The following is a 25,631-nucleotide window of genomic DNA, read 5'->3' as shown; positions in this document are numbered from 1 at the left end:
GCACAGTTAGGCTACTAATTAAATTTGGCTCATTACTTATAACTAAATCTAATATTGCCTGTCCCCTTGTTACATCTAGGACATATTGCTGTAGGAAACTATCCCAGACACATTCCAGAAATTCACTACCTTTCTGACAGGTGCTAGTCTGCCTCTCCCAATCTATGTGTAAGTTAAAATCCCCCATTAATACTACTCTGCCTTTGATACATACTTGCCTAATTTGTGCATTTATACAATCTAACACCTCAGAACTGCTACCAGGGGATCTATACACAACATCTATTACAGTTTTAGATCCTTTTCTGTTCCTCAGTTCCACCCGTAAAGTCTCCACTGGATGCTTTCACCTCATTATCTCCTTCCTCACCAATGAGGTGATATTATTTCTAATCAGTAAGGATACTCCACCCCCTCTGCCATTTTCCCTGTCCCTCCTGTAAACTTTATAACCATGTATGCTTAGTTCCCAGTCCCAACCATCCTGCAGCCACGTCTCCGCAATGGCCACCATATCATAATCTTCCATTTGAATTTGCGCCTGCAGCTTATCTAGTTTATTCCTTACACTCCGTGTATTTGTATAAAGAACTCTTATTTGAGCTATACCCACTAACCTGCCCCTCAGCACTGATGCTTTATTTGCCTGTTTATTATTTCTCTCTTCTGGTTTAACCAGTATACTTCTTGCAGTTTTGCCATTACCTGCAGGAGGGTTCCTGACTGTTCCTTTACTTTCTGCCCTGTTACTTGTTTTTGAAACTGTATTGACATTCCCTGAGGCTTCCCCCCCACCACCTCCCATTTACTAGTTTAAAGTCCTTGTGACCACCCTATTTATCCTTTCCGCTAGGGCACTGGTCCCAGATCGGTTCAGGTGGAGTCTGTCCTAACGGCACAGTACCCTCCTGTCCCAATACTGAGGCCAGTGCCCCATGAAATGGAACCCCTCTTTCCCACACCACTCATTTAGCCATGTGTTTACTTACATGATTTTCTTATCCCGAAGCCAATTTGCATGTGGTTCGGGTAATAATCCAGAGATTATAACCCTTGAGGACCTGTTTTTTAAATTTTGTTCCTACTTCCTGATAATCCCCAAAAAGGTCCTCTTCGGGGCTCGTGTCAAAGTTGGGAGAGTTGTCCCACAGACTAGTCAAGTCACAGCCTGACATAGTCATACTCACGGAATCATACCTGACAGCTGATGTCCCAGACACTGCCATCACCATCCCTGGGTATGTTCTGTCCCACTGGTAGGACAGACCCAGCAGAGGTGGTGGCACAGTGGTATACAGTCAGAAGGGAGTTGCCCTGGGAGTCCTCAACAATCGACTCCGGACCCCATGAAGTCTCATGGCATCAGGTCAAACATGGACAAGGAAACGTCCTGCTGATTACCACCTACTGCCCTCCCTCAGCTGATGAGTCAGCACTCCTCCATGTTGAACACCACTTGGAGGAAGCACTGAGGGTGGCAAGGGCACAGAATGTACTCTGGGTGGGGGACTTCAATGTCCATCACCAAGAGTCGCTCGGTAGCACCACTACTGACCGAGCTGGCCGAGTCCTAAAGGACATAGCTGCGAGACTGGGTCTGCGGCAGGTGGGTGAACCAACACGAGGGAAAAATATACTTGACCGCGTCCTCACCAATCTGCCTGCCGTAGGTGCATCTGTCCATGACACTATTAACAGAAGTGACCACCGTACAGTCCTTGTGGAGACGACGTCCTGCCTTCACATTAAGGATACCGTCCATCGTGTTGTGTGGCACTACCACTGTGCTAAATGGGATACATTTCGAACAGATCCAGCAATGCAAAACTGGGCATCCATGAGGCACTGTGGGCCATCAGCAGCAGCAGAATTGTGCTTAATAACAATCTGTAACCTCATGGCCCGGCATATCCCCCACTCTACCATTACCATCAAGCCAGGAGACCAACCCTGGTCCAATGAAGAGTGCAGGAGGGCATGCCAGGAGCAGCACCTACCACACATCAAACCTGGTGAAGCTGCAACACAGGACTATCTGCGTGCAAAACTGCGTATGCAGCATGCAATAGACAGAGCTAAGCGATCCCGTAACCAACGGATCAGATCTAAACTCTGCTGTCCTGCCACATCCAGCTGTGAATGATGGTGGACAATTAAACAACTAACTAGAGGAGGTGGCTCCACAAATATCCCCATCTTCAATGATGGGGGAGCCCAGCACATCGGTGCGAAAGATAAGGCTGAACCATTTGCAACAATCTTCAGCTAGAAGTGCCGGGTTGATGATCCATCTCAGCCGCCTCCTGAGGTCCCCAGCATCACAGATGCCAGACTTCAGCTAATTCGATTCACTCCGCGTGATATCGAGAAACGACTGAAGGCACTGGATACTGCAAAAGCTATGGGCCCTGACAATATTCCGGCAATAGTCCTGAAGACCTGTGCTTCAGAACTTGCCATGCCCCTAGCCGAACTGTTCCAGTACAGCTACAACACTGGCATCTACCCTGCAATGTGGAAAATTACCCAGGTATGTCCTGTACATAAAAAGCAGGACAAACCCAACCCGGCCAATTACCGCCCCATCAGCCTACTCTCTATCATCAGTAAAGTGTCATCAACAGTGCCATCAAGCAGCACTTGCTCAGCAATAACCTGCTCAGTGACACTCAATTTGGGTTCCGCCAGGGCCACTCAGCTCCTGACATCATTACAGCCTTGGTTCAAACATGGACAAAAGAACTGAACTCAAGAGGTGAGGTGAGAGTGACATCAAGGCAGCATTTGATCGAGTATGGCATCAAGGAGCCCGAGCAAAACTGAAGGCAATGGTTGGCATTATACCAAGCACAAAGGAAGATGGTTGTGGTTGTTGGAGGTCAATCATCTCAGCTCCAGGACATCACTGCAGGAGTTCCTCAGGGTAGTGTCCTCGGCCCAACCATCTTCAGCTGCTTCATCAATGACCTTTCTTCAATCATGAGGTCAGAAGTGGGGATGTTCAATGATGATTGTACAATGTTCAGCAACATTCGCGACTCCTCAGATACTGAAGCAGTCTGTGGAAAAATGCAGCAAGACCTGGGCGGCACAGTGGCGCAGTGGTTAGCACCGCAGCCTCACAGCTCCAGGGACCCGGGTTCGGTTCCGGGTACTGCCTGTGTGGAGTTTGCAAGTTCTCCCTGTGTCTGCGTGGGTTTTCTCCGGGTGCTCCGGTTTCCTCCCACAAGCCAAAAGACTTGCAGGTTCATAGGTAAATTGGCCATTATAAATTGTCACTAGTATAGGTAGGTGGTAGGGAAATATAGAGACAGGTGGGGATGCTTGGTAGGAATATGGGATTAGTGTAGGATTAGTATAAATGGGTGGTTGATGTCGGCACAGACTCGGTGGGCTGAAGGGCCTGTTTCAGTGCTGTATCTCTAATCTAACCTGGACAATATGAAGGCTTAGGCTGATAAGTGGCAAGTAACATTTGCGCCACACTAGTGCCAGGCAATGACCATCTCCAAAAAGAGAGAATCGAACCACCTCCCCTTGACATTCAATGGCCTTCCCATCACTGAACCCCCTACTTTCAACATCTTAGGGGCTACCATTGACCAGAAACTGGAGCAGATATATAAATACCGTGGCTAAAACAGCAGGTCAGATCTAGGAATCCTGCGGCGAGTAACTCACCTCCTGACTCCCCAAAGCCTGTCCACCATCTACAAGGTAGAAGTCAGTAGTGTCATGGAATACTCTCCACTTGCCTGGATGGGTGCAGCTCCAACAACACTCAAGAAGCTCGACACCATCCAAGACAAAGCAGCCCGCTTGACTGGCATACCATTCACAAACATTCACTCCCTCCACCACCGACGCACAGTGGCAGCAGTGTGTACCATCTACAAGATGCACTGCAGCAACGCACCAAGGCTCCTTAGACAGCACCTTCCAAAACCGCAACCTCTACCAACTAGAAGGACAAGGGCAGCAAATGTATGTTAACACCACCACCTACAAGTTCCCCTCCAAGTCACACACCATCCTGATTTGGAACTATATCGCCATTCCTTCACTGTTGCTGGGTCAAAATCCTGGAACTCCCTTCCTAACAGCACTGTGGGTGTACCTACCCCACATGGACTGCAGTGGTTCAAGAAGGCAGCTCACCACCACCTTCTCAAGGGCAATTAGGGATGGGCCATAAATGCTGGCCAGGCCAACGACGACCACATCCCATGAATGAGTGAATAAAAAAAAGTCTTTGATGAGACACTTTATCAAATGCGTTGTGCAAGTTCACATAAATAACATCCATACACATTCTTCTGTTGACGACATTAGTCACCACTTCAAAAAGTCCAATCAGATCTGCAAGACATGACCTACCCTTTATAAATCCATACTGGTCTCCCTGAGCAATTGACATTTTTTTAAGTGTTTAATCACCTTGTCTTTAATTATAGTCTCTAGCAATTTCCCTGCAAGAGAGGTTTAGCTAACTGGTCTATAATTCCCAGGTTTCCCTCTCTCACCTCTCAAAGAGTGATGTTGACTTGTCTCTCTCTGATATTTCCCTCAGGTGAACTGCTTTTGATCCACACTCACCTTTATCTGGTAAAGGCCAAAACTCTCTGAAACTATTCTCAAATTTGAAGTTGGTAAGAAGTCCTGAGATGTACTTGTTAAGATAATGTATCATTTAATTCAACATCACACAATAACAATTCTCACCAGTACTGTTACATCATCCAGGAGGCAGTGATACAGAGGTGAAGTTTAATAAAACATTTCCAAGTGGAAGTCATTATACAAATCCAGGTGAGTACAGGTAACAAGTCCGTTCATCGACCCCTCAGTTTCCTCAGGATGTTTCACAGGGTCATTGCACCTTTTCACGATCTCATGGTTTGCAGTCTCAGGTGATTCCGTTTGAAAATTCAGTCCACAGTAAGTACACAATGTTTAATTTCCATGGTAACACCAGTACCTGCTCCCATGTTGGTGCCAGAAACACATTAAGTTCAGGATCCTTAAACACTACAAATGCTCACGATCACCCAGACAGAACAGTGGGATTCCCGACTGGTACTTTCCCCATTTCTCCTCTCGCAGTGTTGACCCATCCTGGGTGCACCAGTTTCAGGAACCTCCCCAATAGGATACTCTCTGGGTGACCCCAGACACTGGGTATTGGTATCTATTGAACGGTGGGATCTATCCAAGCTGAACAGAGCCTGTCTCCATCCTGAACACACACAGGTTCACTTCCCAGCAGGGTCACTGGGTACTGATACTGAGTGTAAACCCTGGATAATGTAATTCCCAAACCCAGGGATATTGAGTGTAATTACCAGTGTCCCACTGCAGCCCAGACTGAGCCCCACCCTGGACCCTTCCTGTCTGTACATTTCCCCAGTGCCCCATTGGGGAATGTTCAGTCCCGGATATCCTGCAGAAGCAGCGCTGTGGGGCCGGGCGGCTGAGTCACGTGACCCTGTTGCTGGGCCTCTGATGTCACAATGGGAGATGACACTCACTCAGCTCGAACTAGAAACAGTGAAACAGCCAATAGGATTTAAACCTGGAGCGCGGCCAATTAAAGGGGAAGGACAGAAAATTGGTGAAAAATGTTCATAAAAATAGACCAGAAATGTTTACAAATTGAAATGTTCACACATCTACAACCACATCCAGTCCGGGTCTTCTATCCTGCAGCGACTTCAGCAGCCTCTTTCCATTTGAACTGAACTGATTTCCCAACAACCTGAAACAGATTAAGATTAAGGATTAAATAGCAAATAGAGAGATTGAACAACAGTGTAAATACAGGGAGACTGGGATTAATATTTCAATAATAAATACTGAGATATTACTGATAAGAGTGACTGAATCACATTTATATTTTATTTATTACATTAAGCATTAACACATACACTCACCAGATATGCTCCAGACTCCTACAATTCAGTATGAGATGGTGGAGAGCGGGGAAAGACTGTTCTGTGAAGGAGTTTGATCTCAGATCCAGAAACGTCAATGACTGGTTTGTACTGTGAAGAGAGATGAGATCCTTGACACAAGAATCTGAGAGACCGACACGCCGTAGACTGGGGATCAGAGAGAGAAATAACAGGAATCAGTGTAAATCTCCACGGTTTATTAATAACACTATTACTGATATTAATAATAATGTTCACTATCCTATTATAAACATAATCTCACACAGTCTGGTACTTACTGTTCTACTCTGTAAAGGCAGCTGGTGAAGTATAATACTGGAGCTAATCTTTACTCAGTCGTAGATATATTTAGAGTTAAACATTACAAGCACACACCTCCTCACTCAACCATACACAGTTTCAATAAGTGTCTCTTTGTATGTGCTCAATTGAAACCACCTGAATCTTACCTACCTGAAGACTGGAGCAGCGGCAGGTGGGGACCTGTGAGGAACTGAATTGGAGAGGGACCTATGTAAAGAGACAGTGGGGCTCGAGGCCCTTACCTACCTGAAGACCGGAGCGGCGAAAAGAGGACCTGGGAGGAGGCGGATCCGGAGCGGGATTCAAGTCCCTTATTTACCTGGCAGGGCAGCTCGGCAACATGGAGTGCTCCTCCTGTGCAATGTTGGAAGTCAGGAACACTTCCAGTGTGAAGGAAGTGTCTCCAGCTGCAGCTACTCAAAATTCTCGTTTCGGATTTGGAGCGGTGGCTGGGAACAGTGTGGAGCATCCGCGAGGCTGAGATCATCGTGGATAGCAAGTACAGGGAGGTGGTCACACCGCAGGTAAAGACTGCTGAGGCAGAAAGGGAATGGGTGACTGCCAGGCAGAGTAGAAGAATTAAGCAGGTAGTGCAGGAGTCCCCTGGGTCCATCTCCCTCTCTAACAGATATTCCGCTTTGAATACTGTTGGAGGAGATAGTTTCTCAGGGGTGTGTAGCAAGAGACAAGTCTGTGGCACCACGGGTGGCTCGGCTGCACAGAATGGGAGGAAAAAGAGTAGGAGAGCTACAGTGATAGGGGATTCTATCGTAAGGGGTACAGATAGGTGTTTCTGTGGCCACAAATGTGACTCCAATGATGGTATGTTGCCTCCCTGATGCTCGGGTCAAGGATGTCACAGAATGGCTGCAGGACATTCTGAAGGGCGAGGGTAAACAGTCAGAGGTCATAGTTCACATTGGAACCAACAATACAGGTAGAAAGAGGGATGAGGTCCTGCAACAAGAAATTAGGGAGCTAGGTAGCAGATTAAAAAGCAGGGTCTCAAAGACTGTAATCTCTGAATTACTCCCGGTGCCACGTGCTCGTGAGTATCGGAATCCGAGGATAGAGCAGATGAATGCGTGGCTGAAGACGTGATGCAGGAGGGAGGGCTTTAGTTTCCTGGATCACTGGGTCTGTTTCTGGTGTAGGTGGGACCTGTACACGTTGGATGGGTTGCACCTGAACTGGAACGGTACCAACATCCTTGCAGGGAGGTTTGCTGCTGCTGTTGGGAGTGGGGGTGGGGCGAGGGGGGGTGGTGTTTAACCTAATTTGGCAGGGGGATGGGATAAAGAGTGGAGTTACAGTAGGGGTGATGCTCAGTCAAATATAGAAGAGAAACTGAGTCAGTCTGGAAGGCAGAACAAATATAGACTTGTTGAGGCACAAGTAAAGGCTGGAATGCATCTATTTTAATGCAAGGAGTCTTACAAGTAAGGCAGATGGATTGAGGGTGTTGATTAACACATGGCAATATGATATTATTGCTATCACAGAGACATGGTTGAGGGAAGGGCAGGACTGGCAGCTCAATATTCCAGGGTATAGTAAAACAGGAGGTGGCATTGCACTGTTGATCAAGGAGTCAATTACTGTAGTAAGGAGGGATGATATCTTAGAAGGTTCCTCAAATCAGGCCATATGGGTAGAACTTAAAAACAAAAAGGGGGCAATCACTTGGCTGGGAGTGTACTACAGGCCTCCAAATAGTCAGGGAGAAATAGAGGAGCAGATATGTAGGCAAATCTCAGAGAGGTGTAAAATATTAAAGGACTAATAGTAGGGGATTTCAACTTCCTCAGTATTAACTGGGATGGTCTTAGTTCAAAAGGCTTAAAGGGGGCGGAATTCTTAAAATGTGTACAGGAGAGCTTTTTGAGCCAGTACGGGGGGTGGTACTGGACCTAATCCTAGGGAATGAAGCCAGTCAAGTGGGAGAAGTGTCAGTGGGGGACCATTTCGGGGATAGTGACCATAACTCTGTGAGGTTTAAGGTAGTTATGGAAAAGGACAAAGATGGACCAGAAATAAAGGTATTGAATTGGGGGAAGGCTGATTTCAATATGATAAAACAGGATCTGGCCAAAGTGGACTGGGAGCAGCTACTTATAGGAAAGTCTACATCAGACCAGTGGAAGTCATTCAAAAAGGAAATAGTGAGAGTTCAGGGCCAACATGTTCCCGTAAAGGTGAAGGGTAGGACCAATAAGTCCAGGGAACCCTGGATGTTAAGGGATATAGAGGATTGGATAAGGAAAGAAAAGTAGGCTTACGGCAGATACAGAACAGCGGAGGCCCTAGAGGAGTATAGGAAGTGTGGGGGCGGGGGGTGGGGGGGGGGGGTACTTAAAAGAAATAATTAGGAGAGCGAAGAAGAGGCATGAAAAAACACTGGCAGGCAAGTTAAAAGAAAATCCTAAGGTGTTTAATAAGAATATTAAGGGCAAGAGGATAAGCAAGGAAAGAGCAGGGCCCATTAGGGACCAAAGTGACAATCTGTGTGTGGAGCTGGAGAACATAGGTGAGGTTTTAAATGATTACTTTTCATCTGTGTTCAAAATGGAGAAGGACGATGTCGGTGTAGAGATCAGGGAGGGGGATTGTGATATACTCGAACAAAGTAGCACTGAAAGGGAGGAGGTATTAATGGTTTTAACGGGCTTAAAAGTGGATAAATCCCCAGGCCCAGATGAGATGTATCCCAGGCTGTTATGTAAGGCAAAGGAAAAGATAGCAGGGGCTCTGACACAAATTTTCAAATCCTCTCTGTCCACAGGAGAGGTGCCAGAGGACTGGAGGACAGCGAATGTGTTACCATTATGCAAGAAGGGTAGCAGGGATAAATCAGGTAATTACAGGCCAGTGAGTCTAACATTAGTGGTAGGGAAACTATTGGAAAAAATTCTGAGGGACAGGATTAATCTCCAATTGGAGAGGCAGGGATTAATCAGGGATAGTCAGCTCGGCTTTGCCAGGGGGAGATCATGCCTACCAAACTTAATTGAATTTTTCGAGGAGTTGACTAAATGTGTAGATGAGGGTAATGCAGTTGATGTAGTCTACATGGGCTTCAGTAAGGCTTTTGATAAGGTCCCGCATGGGAGATTGGTTAAGAAGGTAAGAGCCCATGGGATCCAGGGCAAATTGGCAAACTGGATCCAAAATTGGTTTCGTGGCAGGAAGCAGAAGGGGATGGTGAAGGGTTGTTTTTGCGATTGGAAGCCTGTGACCAGTGGTGTGCCGCAGGGGTCGGTGCTGGGACTCTTGATGTTTGTCGTGTACATTAATGATTTTGACGTCAATCTAAGAGGTATGATCAGTAAGTTTGCAGATGACACAAAAATTGGTGGTGTCGTAAATAGTGAGGAGGAAAGCCTGAGATTACAGGATGATATAGATGTGCTGGGGCAGAGCAGTGGCAAATGGAATTTAACGCTGAGAGGTGTGAAGTGATGCATTTTGGGAGGACTAACAATGCATGAGAATATACAATGGGTTGTCGGTCGGACCCTAGGAAGTACAGAGGGTCAGAGGGGCCTTGGTGTACTTGTGCATAGATCACTGAAGGCAGCAGCACAGGTAGATAAGGTGGCTGGAAGGCAGATGAGATACTTACCTTTATTAGTCGAGGCATAAAATATAAGAGCAGGGAGGTTATGTTGGAGCTGTATAAAACGCAAGTTAGGCCACAGATGGAATACTGATCACATTATAGGAACGATGTGATTACACTGGAGAATGCGCAGAGGAGATTCACCAGATGTTGTCTGGGCTGGAGCAAATCAGCTATGAAGAGAGACTGGATAGACTAGGGTTGCTTTCCTTAGAGCGGAGAAGGCTGAGGGGGGACCTGATTGAGGTATACAAAATTATGAGGGGCATAGATAGGGTAGATAGTAAGAAACTTTTTCCCTTAGCGGAGGGGTCAATAACCAGGGGGCATAGATTTAGGGTAAGGGGCAGGAGGTTTAGAGGGGATGTAAGGAAACATTTTTCACCTAGAAGGTGGTTGGAATCTGGAACACACTGCCTGAAGGGGAGGTAGAGGCAGGAACCCTCAATATTTAAGAAGCATTCAGATGAGCACTTGAAACGCCATAACATACAAAGCTACAGGCCAAGTGCTGGAAAATGGAATTAGAATAGATAGGTGCTTGATGGCTGGCACAGACATGATGGGCTGAAGGGCCTGTTTCTGTGCTGTATAATGCTATGACTCTCTTTGACCACCGCCCACATATTAAACGCCATTAATATACAATTAACAGATTCCCTTCATTCAATTTCAACAAAAAAATCAAATCAAAAACCTCCAGACTGTTAACTAAGGTAGACGCCCATGGAGTTGAGGGCAAATTATTGACATGGTTTGGAAGTTGGTTGAGTGGTAGGTGACAGAGAGTGGGGATAATGGGTAAGTACTCTGATTGGCAGGATGTGACTAGTGGTGTCCCGCAGAGATCTGTGTTGGGGCCTCAATTATTCACATTATTCATTAACTACTTGGATGATGGCACAGTGAGTCATATATCCAAATTTGCTGATGATGCAAAGTTAGGCAGAGTGGGCAAACTGTGGCAGATGGATTTCAATGTGGGCAAGTGTGAGGTTATCCATTTTGGACCAAAAAAGGATAGAGCAGGGTACTTTCTAAATGTGAAGAGGTTAAGTACAGTGGATGTCCAAAGAGACTTGGCGGTTCAGATGCATAGATCTTTAAAATGCCATGAGCATTGCAGAAAATAATCAAAAAGGCTAATGGAATGCTAGCCTCTATATCTAGAGGATTGGAGTGTAAAGACACAGTGGTTATGCTGCAGCTGTACAAAACACTGGTTAGACCCCACTTGGAGCACTGTGAGCAGTTCTGGGCACCACACCTTAGGAAGGATATATTGGCCTTGGAGGGAGTGCAACGTAGGTTTACAAGAATGATACCTGGACTACAGGGGTTATGTTACGAGCAGAGATTACACAAATTAGGCCTGTTTTTGCGAGAATTTAGAAGGTTAAGGGGTAATCTGATTGAAGTCTTCAAGATATTAACAGGAAAAGACAGGCTCGGTAAAGATAAACTATTTCCACTGGTTGGAGATTCTGAAGGGAGAATAGTCTAAAAATTAGGGCCAGACCGTTCAGGAGTGATGTTAGGAAGCACCTCTTCACGCAAAGGGTGGTAGTGGTTTGGAACTTTCTCCCACAAACAGCAGTTGAAACTAGAACAGTTATTAATTTTAAATCTGAGATAGATTTTTGTTAAGCAAAGCTATTAAGGGATATGGGTCGAAGGCAGGTATATGGAGTTAGGCCGCGGGTCAGCCATGATCTCATTGAATGGTGGGACAGGCTCGAGGGGTTGAATGGCCTACTCCTATTCCTATCTTCCTATGTTCCTATATATTCTGTAAAAAGCATTACATTATGAAATCCTCAAGGACCACTAACAATTTCTTCATTCAAGAATTTCCTTTTGTAAATAAGACAGTTGATGACTTGCATCTACCCATTTAATTTTAGAGATTTCCTTTCTCTCTGGCTTTTCTGTCAAGCCACCAAGGTCGATCTGTTAACTTTTCTGACGCTTTGTTGTAACATGTGCATTATCCAACAATGAACAATTATCTATATAACATTCAATGAGTATGTGATCTTCAGTAAACCCCTTGTATAGAATCTCACTTACAATATTTGACAAATAGAATCCCATATCCACTGTCTCCACAAGGGCCAGTGTGTCAATCTGTTGAAGTATTCTTAACAACCCTTTTTATTTTCTGAGCTTCCCAAGCTGAAGGACAGTATCTCCCATTTTCACCCATCAGTAATATTATGAAACCAGCTGCACTAGAATACCCATCAGGAAGATTAGCATGTGAACCATCGCTAAAAATGACAAGTTTCATATTCTTTGGGTCACTTTGGGATGGGAACTTAAGCAGACATGTATTCAGATTTAATCAATTTAATTATAGAATGTTTTAAGGGTAAATAAAACATTCTCGACTTTAGGGTGTTTCATTGTAGCACTTCACTCCAACACATAAAAACTAGTCTCTGGTCTTGTCTGACGGCCCAAACAGTTCAACTGACCAATCAAGTTTCACAATTGTTCTGTCTCTTCTTCAGATATAACATCATCTTTCTGTGATGTCCGAGTACGATTAACTGGGAGGGGAGTAACACCCACTAAATAGGATTGTTGATTCAAAGTTATTTCAGACCTACTCTGCTTAATATCTAAACCAATATATTTCAAAGTTCCACAAGACTGACTCCCTGTTTTAAATTCTATTCTAATGTTATTAATAACACCTTTCTCAAATTCCGCAGTATCACCACATCAGAAATCAACATGTATCATAAAGATAGTTTAGTTTAGTTTTTAGTTTAGTTTAGAGATACAGCACTGAAACAGGCCCTTCGGCCCACCGAGTCTGTGCCGACCATCAACCACCCATTTATACTAATCCTACACTAATCCCATATTCCTACCACATCCCCACCTGTCCCTATATATTCCCCTACCTCCTACCTATACTAGGGGCAATTTACAATGGCCAATTAACCTATCAACCTGCAAGTCTTTGGCATGTGGGAGGAAACCGGAGCACCCGGAGGAAACCCACGCAGACACAGGGAGAACTTGCAAACTCCACACAGGCAGTACCCAGAATTGAACCCGGGTCGCTGGAGCTGTGAGGCTGCAGTGCTAACCACTGCGCCACTGTAGATGTCTGAAATTTTCCCTTTATGATACCAATAAAACATTGCGGGATCTGTTTTGAGTTGAACTATTTCAGCAAAACAGATCTCACCGTAAAATACCACACGTTGGAAGCATCATTCAGGCCATACGTGCATTTGTTTAGTTTTCATAATTTTCCTTCTGCATCCACTGTCTCTTTGGGAAGTTTCAGAAACACACCTCTCTGAAAGGTATCGCCCTGCAGAAATGCAGCTTTCAGGTCAATTGATCTCCACTCCCATGAATATGTGACCAAAAGAGCTAAAACGATTTTCAAGATTACTTTTCCAGCTGTGGGAGAGCCCACTCCAACATCTGTATCACCCGGTCATTCTTCAAACCGCCCAGCAACCAGCCTGGCTTTAGCCTTATCAGTCCCATCTACAAGGACCTTTTCAGTACAAATCCACCCATGTGACAAGGCTGCTTGCCCCTGATCTGGTATCAGAGTAAACTCCGACTGTCTCCAACTATCTAATTCCCTTTGTTTTACTTCTCTTAATAGTTTATCCTCAAGTTTATTGGCAACCAATAAAACTTCGCAAACATGAGGACTTCTGCTTCTAGTTCTGTTCAGAGACTGTTCTGTGACTTTAATTTCATTGTGTAATCTATTCAAGTTACAGCCTCTACTTGCACTTTTATATCTGTCGGGCCAATTAGTGTGAGATCTCCCTCTTACACTATCGAGGCTCTTTCTCCAGTACCTGATTTTTTCTGATACAAGGGTCTCCTCCAGATCCACTATCAGAACGTGCACTGTGCTTTCATACCCTCCACTCTTTCATCCCATTCTACCAGTCCACACTTCTTGACCATAATCCTGCACATTAAACAATATTTAAATTTGCCAGTAGCTTTTCCTGCACGTCCCACAATTATCATATTCCTGCATTAACTTGACCCCTCTGGAATATGTGTCACCCAAGTTTCTGAGCAATTGGTCTTTGGATGTGATAGCTCTGTTCTGTGTGTCATGATCACTCACAGTACCACTAACACACTGCTGCCACAGTCCTTCCCTGGTGGAGGGAGTGAATGTTTAAGGTGGTGAATGCGTGTTAATCAAGTGGGCTGCCTTATCCTGGATGTTGTTGAGCTTCCTGAGTGTTGTTGGAGCTGCCCTCATCCAGGCAAGTAGACAGCATTCCATCACACTCTTGATTTGTGCCTTGTAGGTGGTAGACAGGTTTTGGGGAGTCAGGGGGAGGACTACTCACTGTAGAATTTCCAGCCTCTGACCTGCTCTTGTAGACACAGTATTTATACTGCTGCTCCAGTTCAGTTTCTGGTCAATGGTAACCCCCAGGATGTTGAAACTGTGGGATCCAGCGATGTTAATGCCATTGAATGTCAAGGGGAGATGGTTAGATTCTCTCTTGTTGGAGATGGGCATTGCCTGGCACTTGTTTGGCATGAATGTTACTTAGCATTTATCAGCCCAAGCCTGGATGTTGTCCGGGTCTTGCCTCATGGGGACATGGACTGCTTCAGTATCTGAGGAGTTGAGAATGGTAGATGGAGTATAATGTAGGGAAGTGTAAAGTTATTCACTTTGGTAGTAAAAATAGAAAAGCAGAGTGTTTTTTAAATGGTGTGAAACTTGTAAGTGTTGATGCTCAATGAGACTTGGGTGTGCTTGAATGTAGAAAGTTAGCACGCAGGTACAGCAAGAAAGTCGGAAAGCAAATGGCATGTTGGCCCTTATTGCAAGGGGATTGGAGTACAGGAATAAAGAAGTCTTGCTACAATTGTACAGGGTTTTGGTGAGACCACATCTGGAATACTGTGTACAGTTTTAGTCTCCACATTTAAGAAAGGATATACTTGCATTGGAGGCAGTACAGCGAAGGTTCATTAGACTGGTCCCTGGGATGAGGGGGTTGTCCTATGATGAGAGGCTAAGTAAATTGGCCCATACTCTCTGGAGTTTAGAAGAATGAGAGGCAATCTCACGGAAACAGACAACATTCTGAAGGGACTGGATAGAGTAAACACAGAGATTGTTTCCACTGTTTGGGGAATCAAAAACAAGGGGCACAGTCTCAGGATTAGTGGCTGATCAGTTAGGACTGAGAAGAGGAAAAATTACTTCACTCAAAGGGTTGAGAATCTTCAGAATTCTCTACCCCAGAGGGTTGTGAATGCTCTATTGTTGAATACATTTAAGGCTGGGATAGAGAGATTTTCGGTCTCTCGGGGAATCAAGGGATATGACGAGCGGGTGGGAAAGTGAAGTTGAAGCTTAAGATTAGCCATGATCGTACTGAATGGTGGAGCAGGCTCGATGGGCCAAATGGTCTACTCCTGCTCCAATTTCTTGTGTTCTTGTGGCATTGTACATTGTACAATCATTACCAAACATCCTCACTTCTGACTTTATGACGGAAGGAAGGTCATTGATGAAGCAGCTGAAGATGGTTGAGCCGAGGGCACTACTCAGAGGAACTCCTGCAGTGATGTCCTGGAACTGAGATTATTGACCTCCAATAACCACAACTAAAGGCTGGCTCGGGTATAAAATTAAAACCGAACCCGGGCCCGACCCGACCACAGCCAACCCAAAGCCGACCCCTTTATTTTTTCTTGCGCCCGACCCGACCCAACATGCACCTCCATCATCTGTTCCAGCAGCTGGAGTTGTGGAGAATCATTGGTAAGCCTGATCCTGCGACTTCCCAGAAGCAATGTTCAGCCTGAGCCGACCTGAGCCCCGAATGCTGGACTTGGAATTTTGACCCGACATGATCCGAACCTGACACATGGTGTCAGGTCTCGTCAGGTTCGGGCTGGGTAGCCAGACTTTAACCACAACCATTAACCTTTGTGCTAGGTGTGACAACAATGTTATGAAGGTGCTTCCATTTTAAAAATATTTTTTGAGGACTCGTGTTCAAAAGACTGTGGAAATACCCGAGGAGATGCTTGACTTTTGTTTTAAAAAGGGTCATTGGAAGGACACTTGAGACTTTGTTTAAAAAAACACTTACTGGAAGTCACATGTCTTCAACTAAGTGAACACCAGAGGCCTTGCTGACTATTGAAGTTGTTTACAGAGAAGTCACATGTCTAGATGTTAGGAGTTGGTTTCATTTTGAACTGTTTGAATGGACAGCTGGGGTGTCAGCCTGCTAAGAGACGTCACCAGTTCATCCTGTTCCACTTCTTTGAGAACTCTGAGAATCCAGCGTGGGAACTGGAGAAACTGATGCAGCATTTCTCCTGAGAAGTTTCTGCAAGACTTTCTCTTCACATCTCCTGAACGAACTGCTTCTGAAAAGATCCCAATGACAACTGCATGTGTCTAGTGACCCCCGTCTACATGGATCTAGACCAATTGGAATATTCCATATCGTATCCTTTTTCTCCAAGAATGAACAAGTACTTGGCCAAAGTATTTTTTTCTGTTTTTTTGTAAAGTTGATCTCTGCAGAGAAAGCATCTTTATTTTTCCTTTAACTGGTGTGTGTGTGTGTTGGGTTATTTCGAAGGGCATATATTGATACTTTCATATTTCAACCTGTGTGTTAATAAGCTTTGTATCTTTATGAAATGAGTCTTGTTTTATAATAAATTAATAATTTTGTTGATTATTAAAGAAACTTTGTTGGCAGATTTTTATTCAGAAACTAAAATAGATTCCGAAGAAGGGTCACTGACCCGAAACGTTAACTCTGCTTCTCTTTCCACAGATGCTGCCAGACCTGCTGAGTGAATCCAGCATTTCTTGTTTTTGTTGTATATAATTCGCTGTATCAGTAACTGGGTAAATCATTTAAATATATGTTGTGACCTGTAGAGAAGTGGAACTAGAGAAAGACAGTGCACTCCTCCATCCTCGGTCATAACACCAACCAGTGGAGAGTTTTCCCTCTGATTCCCACTAACTTCAATTTGCCTCGGGCTCCTTGATGTCCCACTCGGTCAAATGCTGCCTCGATATCAAGAGCAATCACTTTCACCTCACCTGGTCATATGGTTCAGATTCCGAGAACATCGGAGGGCAATCAAAGCCCAACAATTTACACTTGTTTTCAGCCATTTCTGATAATTGCTGTTAGGATTGTAGTTTTTTTGTCTGTTTTTTTCCCCAGAATGTCTCCTGCATGCGCAGAGCATGTGCAGAGCGATCGACGACGTCATCACTGCGTCCGCACATTTGCCAGCTTGCCAGTATGGGTCCATGTACGCCCCCGTCAACGTCGCTACGTAATGATGACCGAGTGTTGCTTCACCCCTCAATGGCTGCAATCGCAATCTCCATCCCTCCAACAGTACCCCGCACCCTCCCGCTATCTGCACCTCAGTTACCTCTTTTTGTCTCTGCTCTCTCCTGCACCCACCTGCACGCCGCTCCCAACTCTTTGCCACTTCATCCCGCCTCGCTGCAAGCAACCTGGTGGCTCCCCCCCCCACCTTTGGGTTGCGAGGCAGGGAGCGAGCAGCGGGAGGAACAACTAGCGGACGGGTGCAGGAGAGAATGGTGAAATGGAGTGACGAGCAGTCGGGAGCAGTGCGATGTTCGGTGTGGGAGGGCGCGGGTAAGAGAAGTGGTGATTGTGGGAGGGAGTGGGGTATGGTTGTGGGTGGAGGTGGTAATCGTGGATTTAGTTTTTTTTGTGTTAAATTGTGCAGCGCCATTTTTATTACGAGCAGCTGCCTGAGACGTCGCAGACAGTGACATTTCTGTCTATGAGGCGACATTTGCACATGTGCCCATACTGCGCCACCTAGTGGTTGCGTTGTCAGCAAACACAGCCTTTTTTCATAGCCTTGGACCTTCACCTTGAGGCGACCATTCTCTGTTACCATATTCTACTCTGGAAATCCAATTGGTGAAGAATATTACTGGAGCTAATCTTTACTCAGGCTTCCATTAATTTACAGAGTTAAGCATTACATGCATACACATCCCCACTCAACCACACTACAGTTTAAATAAGTGCCTCTGTATATGTGCTCAAGTGAAATCCCAGTTAATGCCCACAACCTGCATACAATTAAACACAATTAATATACAGTTAGCACTTACTGCAGTTCCTGTATTTTACTGTCTGGGTTCCTCAGAACTGCAGACAGTAGTTTCACTCCTGAATCTCCTAGTTTATTATCGCTCAGGTTCAGATCAATCAGTGACCGGTTTGTACTGAGAGTGAAGGCGAAGTCCTCGATACAAGAAGCTGTGAGTTCGTTATTATAAAGCCTGGGATCAGAGAGAGAGAGAAATAACTGGAATCAGAGTAAATACCAGTGTTAATTAAGAACACTATTGCTGATACTAATAATAATGTTTATTGATAACACTATTATTGATACTAATAATAACATGCAGTGTTAGACATCCAGTTATTATAGACACAATCTCTCACAGTCTGGTACTTACTCCAGTGTCTGTATTTTACAGTCCGGGTTCCTCAAAGCCTCAGACAGTAATTTCACTCCTGAATCTCCCAGTTTATTATCACTCAGGTCCAGAAACGTCAGTGATCGGTTTATACTGAGAGCGGAGGCGAGATCCCCAGCACATGAATCCGAGATATTGTTTTTGCCCAGCCTGGGATCAAAGATGGAGAAGTAACAGGAATCAGAGTAAATCCACATTGTTTCTTGGTAACACCATGACTGATATTAATAACGTGCAGTGCTTAGCAATAACACTATTACTGATATTAATAATAATACAGTGTTTATTAATAACACCATTACTGATATTAATAGTAATGTACAGTGTCAGATACCCAGTTATTATAAACACAATCACACACAGTCTGGTACTTACCACAGTTTCTGTATTTTACAGTCTGGGTTCCTCAAAGCCACAGACAGTAGTTTCACTCCTGAATCTCCCAGATTATTGGAATCCAGTCTAAACACAAACAGACAGAGAGTGAGAAACAAACTGCATCAAACCCTGGACCTGATACAATTCACTTTCTGTTTAATGTTACAAGAAACACTGAAAAAGACTTGAGGCAATTAACAACCAGATTTTCCTGTCACTGACAATGAATCTCACACTGTAGAAGTCCTCATATATTCAGGAGCTGTCAATAAAAATCAAAGAGGGAAGTAACAGTGTAGAAATGAGCAGAACGGCATGGCACTATGCTTGATGGGAAATGTAGCCACGTTAGGAATAGTAGCTTTGCTGAGCTTTGATAGTATGATTTAAGTTTGTAGAAACCGCAATGAAATAGTTAAAAGTAAATGCTGATGATGTGAAGTTGTAGATTAGCCTACGCCAGTAGTTATAAGGACATCTGTTCCTTTATGGCATGATTGTGTAACTCTGTAGAAACAGTGATAACAGGACGCAGCTTATAGCTAATATACAAGTTGAAAGTATAGCCACATATTCTTACAAAATGGAGTATTTACCCAAGGCATTGTGGGACAAGTTAGTTAGCTGGCAGTTTTGAGCCTGGTACTGCTCAGCACCGACGATCCGCCTGACAATGAGGGCCCTTCTTATCAGTGTAACTGCGGACTGTATGAAACACTCACGAATACAACTTGATAAAGATTACAGGATCACAGGACTCATGACAATGGTGGGAATCGAAACCAGAATGTTGTTTCTAACTCTTCTGCCGTTGCTAATTATCTTGATTATCTGTTTTCTTTTATCTTGCTGATGCAAAACAATATTATGTTAGTAACAAGTATGTATTGAGAATAGAGGGTATTGTTAACCTCAGTAACAGATGTACTGCATTGTTATCACTTGGTTGAAAGTTAAATTGTACCGCACTGATTGGTTAAACAAGGGGGTGTAGCACGAATCTTAATGTATAAACAGTAGTATCTGTATCACGAACAACACTTACTCTGGTGGACCCGACAGACTCTGTTGGAGTCAGTGCCGCTGTATCAGAGTAAGTCCGCCGGCTAATGCGCAAATAAAGATAAATTGATTTTACCGACACATCCGACTCGGTATATTTACTGAACCAGACTGAAGGCAAAAAGAACTCAGATTAACAACAGGACAGAAGGTAAGTGATAGGTTGGTGAGTATTAGTGTGTTTTTGTCTCTCTAAGTGACAGCATTTGAATAAAGTATTACTTGGGGAAATAAATCTATTACTTCAGTAAATTAATGAGATAAATCAATCAATTAATACATTTATTATTGTTTTAAAAGACCTAATTACATTTATTCATGTTATCAATAAGCAAATTAATTATAAAAGATTAGAGATGACAGGGCAGGCTACGTGTTGGGGCTGTAGGATGTGGGAGTTTGTGGATAGTGAGACTGTCCTGCATTCCCACACCAGCAGGAAATGTCTCCATCTTCAGTCCTTCCAGCTCAGAGTCAATGGGCTGGAATGTGAGTTAGAGACATTCCCAAACATAAGGGAGGGGGAGGAATTTCTTCACAGTTTTATCCAGAACACACTCACAGCTCAGAGAAAATCACAGGTTCAAGAACAGCATTGTTAGGGAGCTGCGTGGTGAGGACTTATGAGAGGTTGAGAAGGAGGGCCCTCAAACACAGGTCATGTCCAAAAGGTACAATGTACATGTTACCTGTGAGGACAAGGAAGAAGACTGTGGGGAGGACAGTCACAATATAGACCAAGGTACTGTTGCTCAGAAGACTGTCCAAGGGGGAAAGAGCAGAATAGAATGTGGTAGTGATAAGGGTTTCTATAATTAGAGGGATGGATAGCGTCCTCTGCAGCCATGAATGAGAATCCTGTCGGACGCGTTGTCTACAAGGTGCCAGGGTAAGGGATATCTTATGGTGACAGGAGAGCAATTTGGAAGGGGAGGGAATAATCCAGTAGTTGTGGTCGATGTCGGAACAAACGACATATGTAGCAACCGGGAGGAGATCCTGCTGAGGGAATATCAGGTGTTAGGAGCTAAATTAAAAAGCAGGATCTCAAGGGCAATAATCACTGGATTATTTCCCAAGCCACATGCAAATTGGCAAAGAAACAGTCAGATCAGGAGAATTAAAGTGTGGCTAAAGAACTGGTGTGGGAAAGAGGGGTTCCTTTAAATGAAACATTGGCACTGGAACTGTCACAGGAAGGAGTTATACTGAGTTTACAGACTCCACCTGAACCGGGATGGGACCTGTGTCCTAGTGGAAAGGGTAAATAGGTAAAGGCTTTAAATTAATAAGACAGGGCAGGGTGGGGGATGGGCGGGGGGGGGGGGGGAGATGGGGAGGGATGAAGAGAAAATGAAATCAGCCTGAATAGAAATAATACAGGAAAAAAAAATAAGTGAGGGCTTCGATGGAAAGGAGGTAAATTGAATTATGGAGCGTGATTGCAAAAAGATGGTTTAAAAAAAAGTAAGAGGAACTGCTATTACAAATGATTTAAACTTTTCATCCAGCAATACACACAGTGTCTGTAATAAAACAGGGGAACTGGAGGCAATACTACATTGTGAGGATCCATATTAGGGATTACTGAGACATTGCTGTGGAAAAATCTGGACTGAGCATTAAACATTGCAGGATATAAACTACTTAGAAAAGATAGAGAGGAAATTGGGGAGGTGGAGTAGCTGTACTTAATACTGAAAACAATGGCAGTAGCAAAAAGTGACATGGACATCAGCAAGACAGAAAGCTAGTCTAATGATAGCCATGAAACCATCGTCGATTGTTGCAAAAACCCATCTGGTTCACGAATGTCCTTGAGGGAAGGAAATCTGCTGTCCTTACCTGGTCTGGCCTACATGTGACTCCAGACCCACAGCAATGTGGTTGACTCTTAAATGCACTGAAATGGCCTAGCAAGCCACTCAGTTGTATCTGACTGCTACGAAGTCAATAAAAATGAAACCAGACGGACCACCCTGCATCGATGTAGGCAGCAGAAACGACGATAAACCCAGCCCTGTCGACCCTGAAAAGTCCTCCTTTAACTAACATCTGGGAGCTTGTGCCAAAGTTGGGAGAGCTGTCCCACAGACTAGTCAAGCAACAGCCTGACATAGTCATACTCATGGAATCATACTTTGCAGGCAATGTCCCAGACACTGCCATCACCATCCCCTGTCCCACCGGCAGGACAGACCCAGCAGAGGTGGCGGCACAGTGGTACACAGTCGGGAGTTGCCGTGGGAATCCTCATCATTGACTCCGGACCCCATGCAGTCTCATGGCGTGAGGTCAAACATGGGCAAGGTAACCTCCTACTGATTACCACCTACCGCCCTCCCTCAGCTGATGAGTCAGTACTCCCCCATGTTGAACAGCACTTGGAGGAAGCACTTAGGGTGGCAATGGCACAAAATGTACTCTTGGTGGGGGACTTAAATGAGCTCCCACATGGGAGATCACAGCGGCTCTGATGTGCGTGGCCCGCATTTTCCACCCACTGCCAGGAGTAGCGGCTAGTCTTAAAATCCAGCTCAATAAGTTGAGGGCGGAAGTGAAGAGCAAAGAGCATTAGACTGGAAAAGAGAGAATCTGAAAATGGACTGGCAGTTAATGTAAAAGGGAACCCAAAAATCTTCTAACGGCATGTAAATAGTAAGAAACACAGAAAAAGTACAGCACAGAAAGAGGCCATTCGGCCCATCGTGTGTGTGCTGGCCAAACGAGCTATCCACCCAAACTAATCCCACCTTCCAGCCCCTGCTCCATAGCCCCACAGGTTACAGCACCCTCGGTACATGTCCAGGTACCATTTCAAAGAATTGAGAGTTTCTGCCTCCACCACCATTCCTGACAGTGAATTCCAGATACCCACCACCCTCTGGATGAAAAAGTTTCCCCGCATATTCCCTCTAATCCTTCTACCAATCACCTTAAGGGCTTATGGGGATAGTAAGAAGTGGGGTGAGGCCTGTTAGCGTCAAAGAGGCTGATATATGCTTCGAGGTGCAGGGCAAGGCGAGAACATGAAATGAGTGTTTTGTATCGGTGTTTAACAAGGAAGTGGAATCTGACAAAATACCGGTCGAAGTGGAGATGGTAGGGGTAATGGATGGGGTGAAAATAGGCAGGATGTACTGGAAAGGCCAGCTCTGTTTAGAGTGTATATGTCACCTGGTCTGGATGTCTTGCATCCAGGTTGCTTCAGGAAGTGGGGGTGGAGATATGGAAGGGCTTGTCATAAACTTCCAATCTTCCCCAGATACAGGGAAGGTGCTCGAGGATTGGAGAGTGGCAGATGTGACACCCTTGTTCAAGAAACTTTGTAAGAATATGCATAGTAGTTTAGTTTAGTTTAGAGATACAGCACTGAAACAGGCCCTTCGGCCCACCGAGTCTGTGCCGACCATCAACCACCCATTTATACTAATCCTACACTAATTCCATATTCCTACCACATCCCCACCTGTCCCTATATTTCCCGACCACCTACCTATACTAGGGGCAATTGCTAATGGCCAATTAACCTATCAACCTGCAAGTCTTTGGCATGTGGGAGGAAACCGGAGCACCCGGAGGAAACCCACGCAGACACAGGGAGAACTTGCAAACTCCACACAGGCAGTACCCAGGATTGAACCCGGGTCACTGGACCAGTAATTACAGACCAGTCGGTTTAACTGTGTTGGGTAAGATTTTGGAACCAATGATTAGGGAAAAATTAACAGATATTTGGAGAGGTTTGAGTTAATTAAGGAGAGTCAGTACAGATTTGTAAAAGGCAGATCATGTTTGACTAATCTAACTGAATGTTTTTAATGATGTAAGAGAAGGTGGACATTCTCTATTTGGATTTTAAAATAGCTTTTGACAAAGTACCACATAAAAGGCTGGTTAAAAAAAAAAAAAGTGACTCCTGACAATGCAGCGGCCGCTGATGTCAGAGTGTGCCAAATTGCGCACATGTGCAGCTACATCTTGCCAGGACTAAGTGGCGCATGCGCAGGATGATGTCACCGTGCAGCACTGATGTCATCGCGTATCTGTGCCTGGTCCATCATCAGCCATGCGCGATAAAGCGTCATCAGGTATCCAGCCCCCCACTCGGCTAGAGGAAGCGGCTGAGTAGTAGACTTTGAGGCTGGAGTTCTCCCCCCTCAGCCACTCGCTCCAGACCTCGCTGCTCCCCACCCCCACAACCGGATTTTCCTGGCCGATTGTTACTCGCTTCGCGCCACCCCACTCTCCGGCTACTTGCTCGCCACATCCCCCGGCGCCCCTCCCCCACCCCCAACTCCAGCCACTAACTCTAGACAATACCGCTTCCCTCCTCTCGGCTACTTGCTCCTACTGATCAAACGTGGCAGCCAGCGGCCGAGAGGAGGGAAGCGGCGTGGTCTAGAGTTAGCGGCTGGAGGGCGGGGAAATGCAGGGAGCGAGCAGCCAGAGCGGGGTGCCGAGGAGCAGGAAACCATCGGCCAGGGGAGTGGGGGGGGGGGGTGGCGGGTGCGGGGAGCAGCGAGGTCTGGAGGAAAAAGCTGATGGGGGGGTGGGGGGGCGGGGAAAGCAGCCGGTGGGGAGGAGGGGAGAAAGCGAGTTGCCGAGGGTTGAGAGTGTGGCCAGTGGGGTGGGAGCCAGTAGCTGTGTTCAGATGAAATCAGTCCTGGTCAGCCATGTAAACGAATCACAATAACAAATTGGCAGCACATATTACACTCTGCCCGATTTTCTTTTCCATCGATCGGGGAGCCAATTCACTATCTTTCAATGGAAATTCAATCATGAAATTCCTTTTGTATTTAATGCGATTACTGGAATATGAAATGGATCTGAGGATTACAGTTAGTATCCTGTAACTACATAGCATATTACTGGGCTATCATCCAACTTAATGTAAGGTTAGTTTGCTCGAATGATCTCGTCATAGCGTTTCCTGTGATAAATTGAGCAGGGCCGTCTTTAATCCTGGCAGCTGCCTGAACTTCGCAGACACTGACATTCCAGTTGAAGAGGCTGCAATTGCGCATCTCCATAGACAGACAGAGACAGGAGCAGAGCTCGAGGAGTGGAGGTTCAAAAAGCGCACCAAATCAGAGTCTGAGACAGAGAGACACAGAGAGAGGAGCACAGCCCAAGGAGTGGAGGTTCAAAAAGCCCGCCAAATCAGAGTCGGAGACAGAGGGAGAGACAGAGAGGAGCACAGTCCGAGGAGCAGAGGTTCAAAAAGCGCGCCAAATCAGTGTCGGAGACAGAGAGAGACAGAGAGGAGCACAGCCCGAGGAGCAGAGGTTCAAAAAGCGTGCCAAATCAGAGTCAGAGACAGAGAGAGAAAGAGGAGCACAGTCCGAGGAGCGGAGGTTCAAAAAGCGTGCCAAATCAGAGTCGGAGACAGAGAGAGGAGCACAGCCCGAGGAGCAGAGGTTCAAAAAGCGTGCCAAATCAGAGTCGGTGACATAGGGAGGGACAGAGAGGAACACAGTCCGAGGAGCAGGAGCAGAGCCGGGGAAAAAAAAAAATCGAAAAGTGACATCAGAGTGACGTCAAATTCAACAGTGAGAGCAGGGAAACAGAGAGCTGCTGGGGTCAGTACTCAGGTAAATCAAATATAGAGTAAGATTTGATCAATTTATTAGTGTATAAACTAAAAACTAAAGCGGATTATAAAACTAAAGACCAGTCAGCAATTTAAAAAAAATTAAAATCGAATTCAATAAAATCGAGATGCAGGGCCAAGCGATGTGTTGTATCTGTATGATGTGGGAGCTGGTGGACCCCATCG

At 45.3% G+C, this 25,631-nt stretch overlaps 1 protein-coding gene across 1 annotated transcript in view; it reads right to left on the bottom strand.

Moving 5' to 3' along the window:
- Positions 1 to 5,613: 5,613 nt before the first annotated feature.
- LOC137385164 (NACHT, LRR and PYD domains-containing protein 3-like) overlaps positions 5,614 to 25,631 on the bottom strand; it is a 104,957-nt gene continuing 84,939 nt past the window's right edge. Inside the window, exons 7-11 of the mRNA XM_068060130.1 lie at positions 18,785 to 18,871; positions 18,389 to 18,559; positions 18,038 to 18,208; positions 5,931 to 6,098; positions 5,614 to 5,755 (exon numbers count right to left, since the gene is read on the bottom strand). Of these exons, the coding sequence (XP_067916231.1) occupies positions 5,662 to 5,755; positions 5,931 to 6,098; positions 18,038 to 18,208; positions 18,389 to 18,559; positions 18,785 to 18,871 (691 nt within the window). The 3' untranslated portion in view covers positions 5,614 to 5,661. The remainder of the gene's footprint in view (positions 5,756 to 5,930; positions 6,099 to 18,037; positions 18,209 to 18,388; positions 18,560 to 18,784; positions 18,872 to 25,631) is intronic.

Source organism: Heterodontus francisci, chromosome 28 (assembly GCF_036365525.1).
Source record: "Heterodontus francisci isolate sHetFra1 chromosome 28, sHetFra1.hap1, whole genome shotgun sequence".
Taxonomy (NCBI): Eukaryota; Metazoa; Chordata; class Chondrichthyes; order Heterodontiformes; family Heterodontidae; genus Heterodontus; species Heterodontus francisci.
This window is presented reverse-complemented; position numbering and strand designations above follow the sequence as displayed.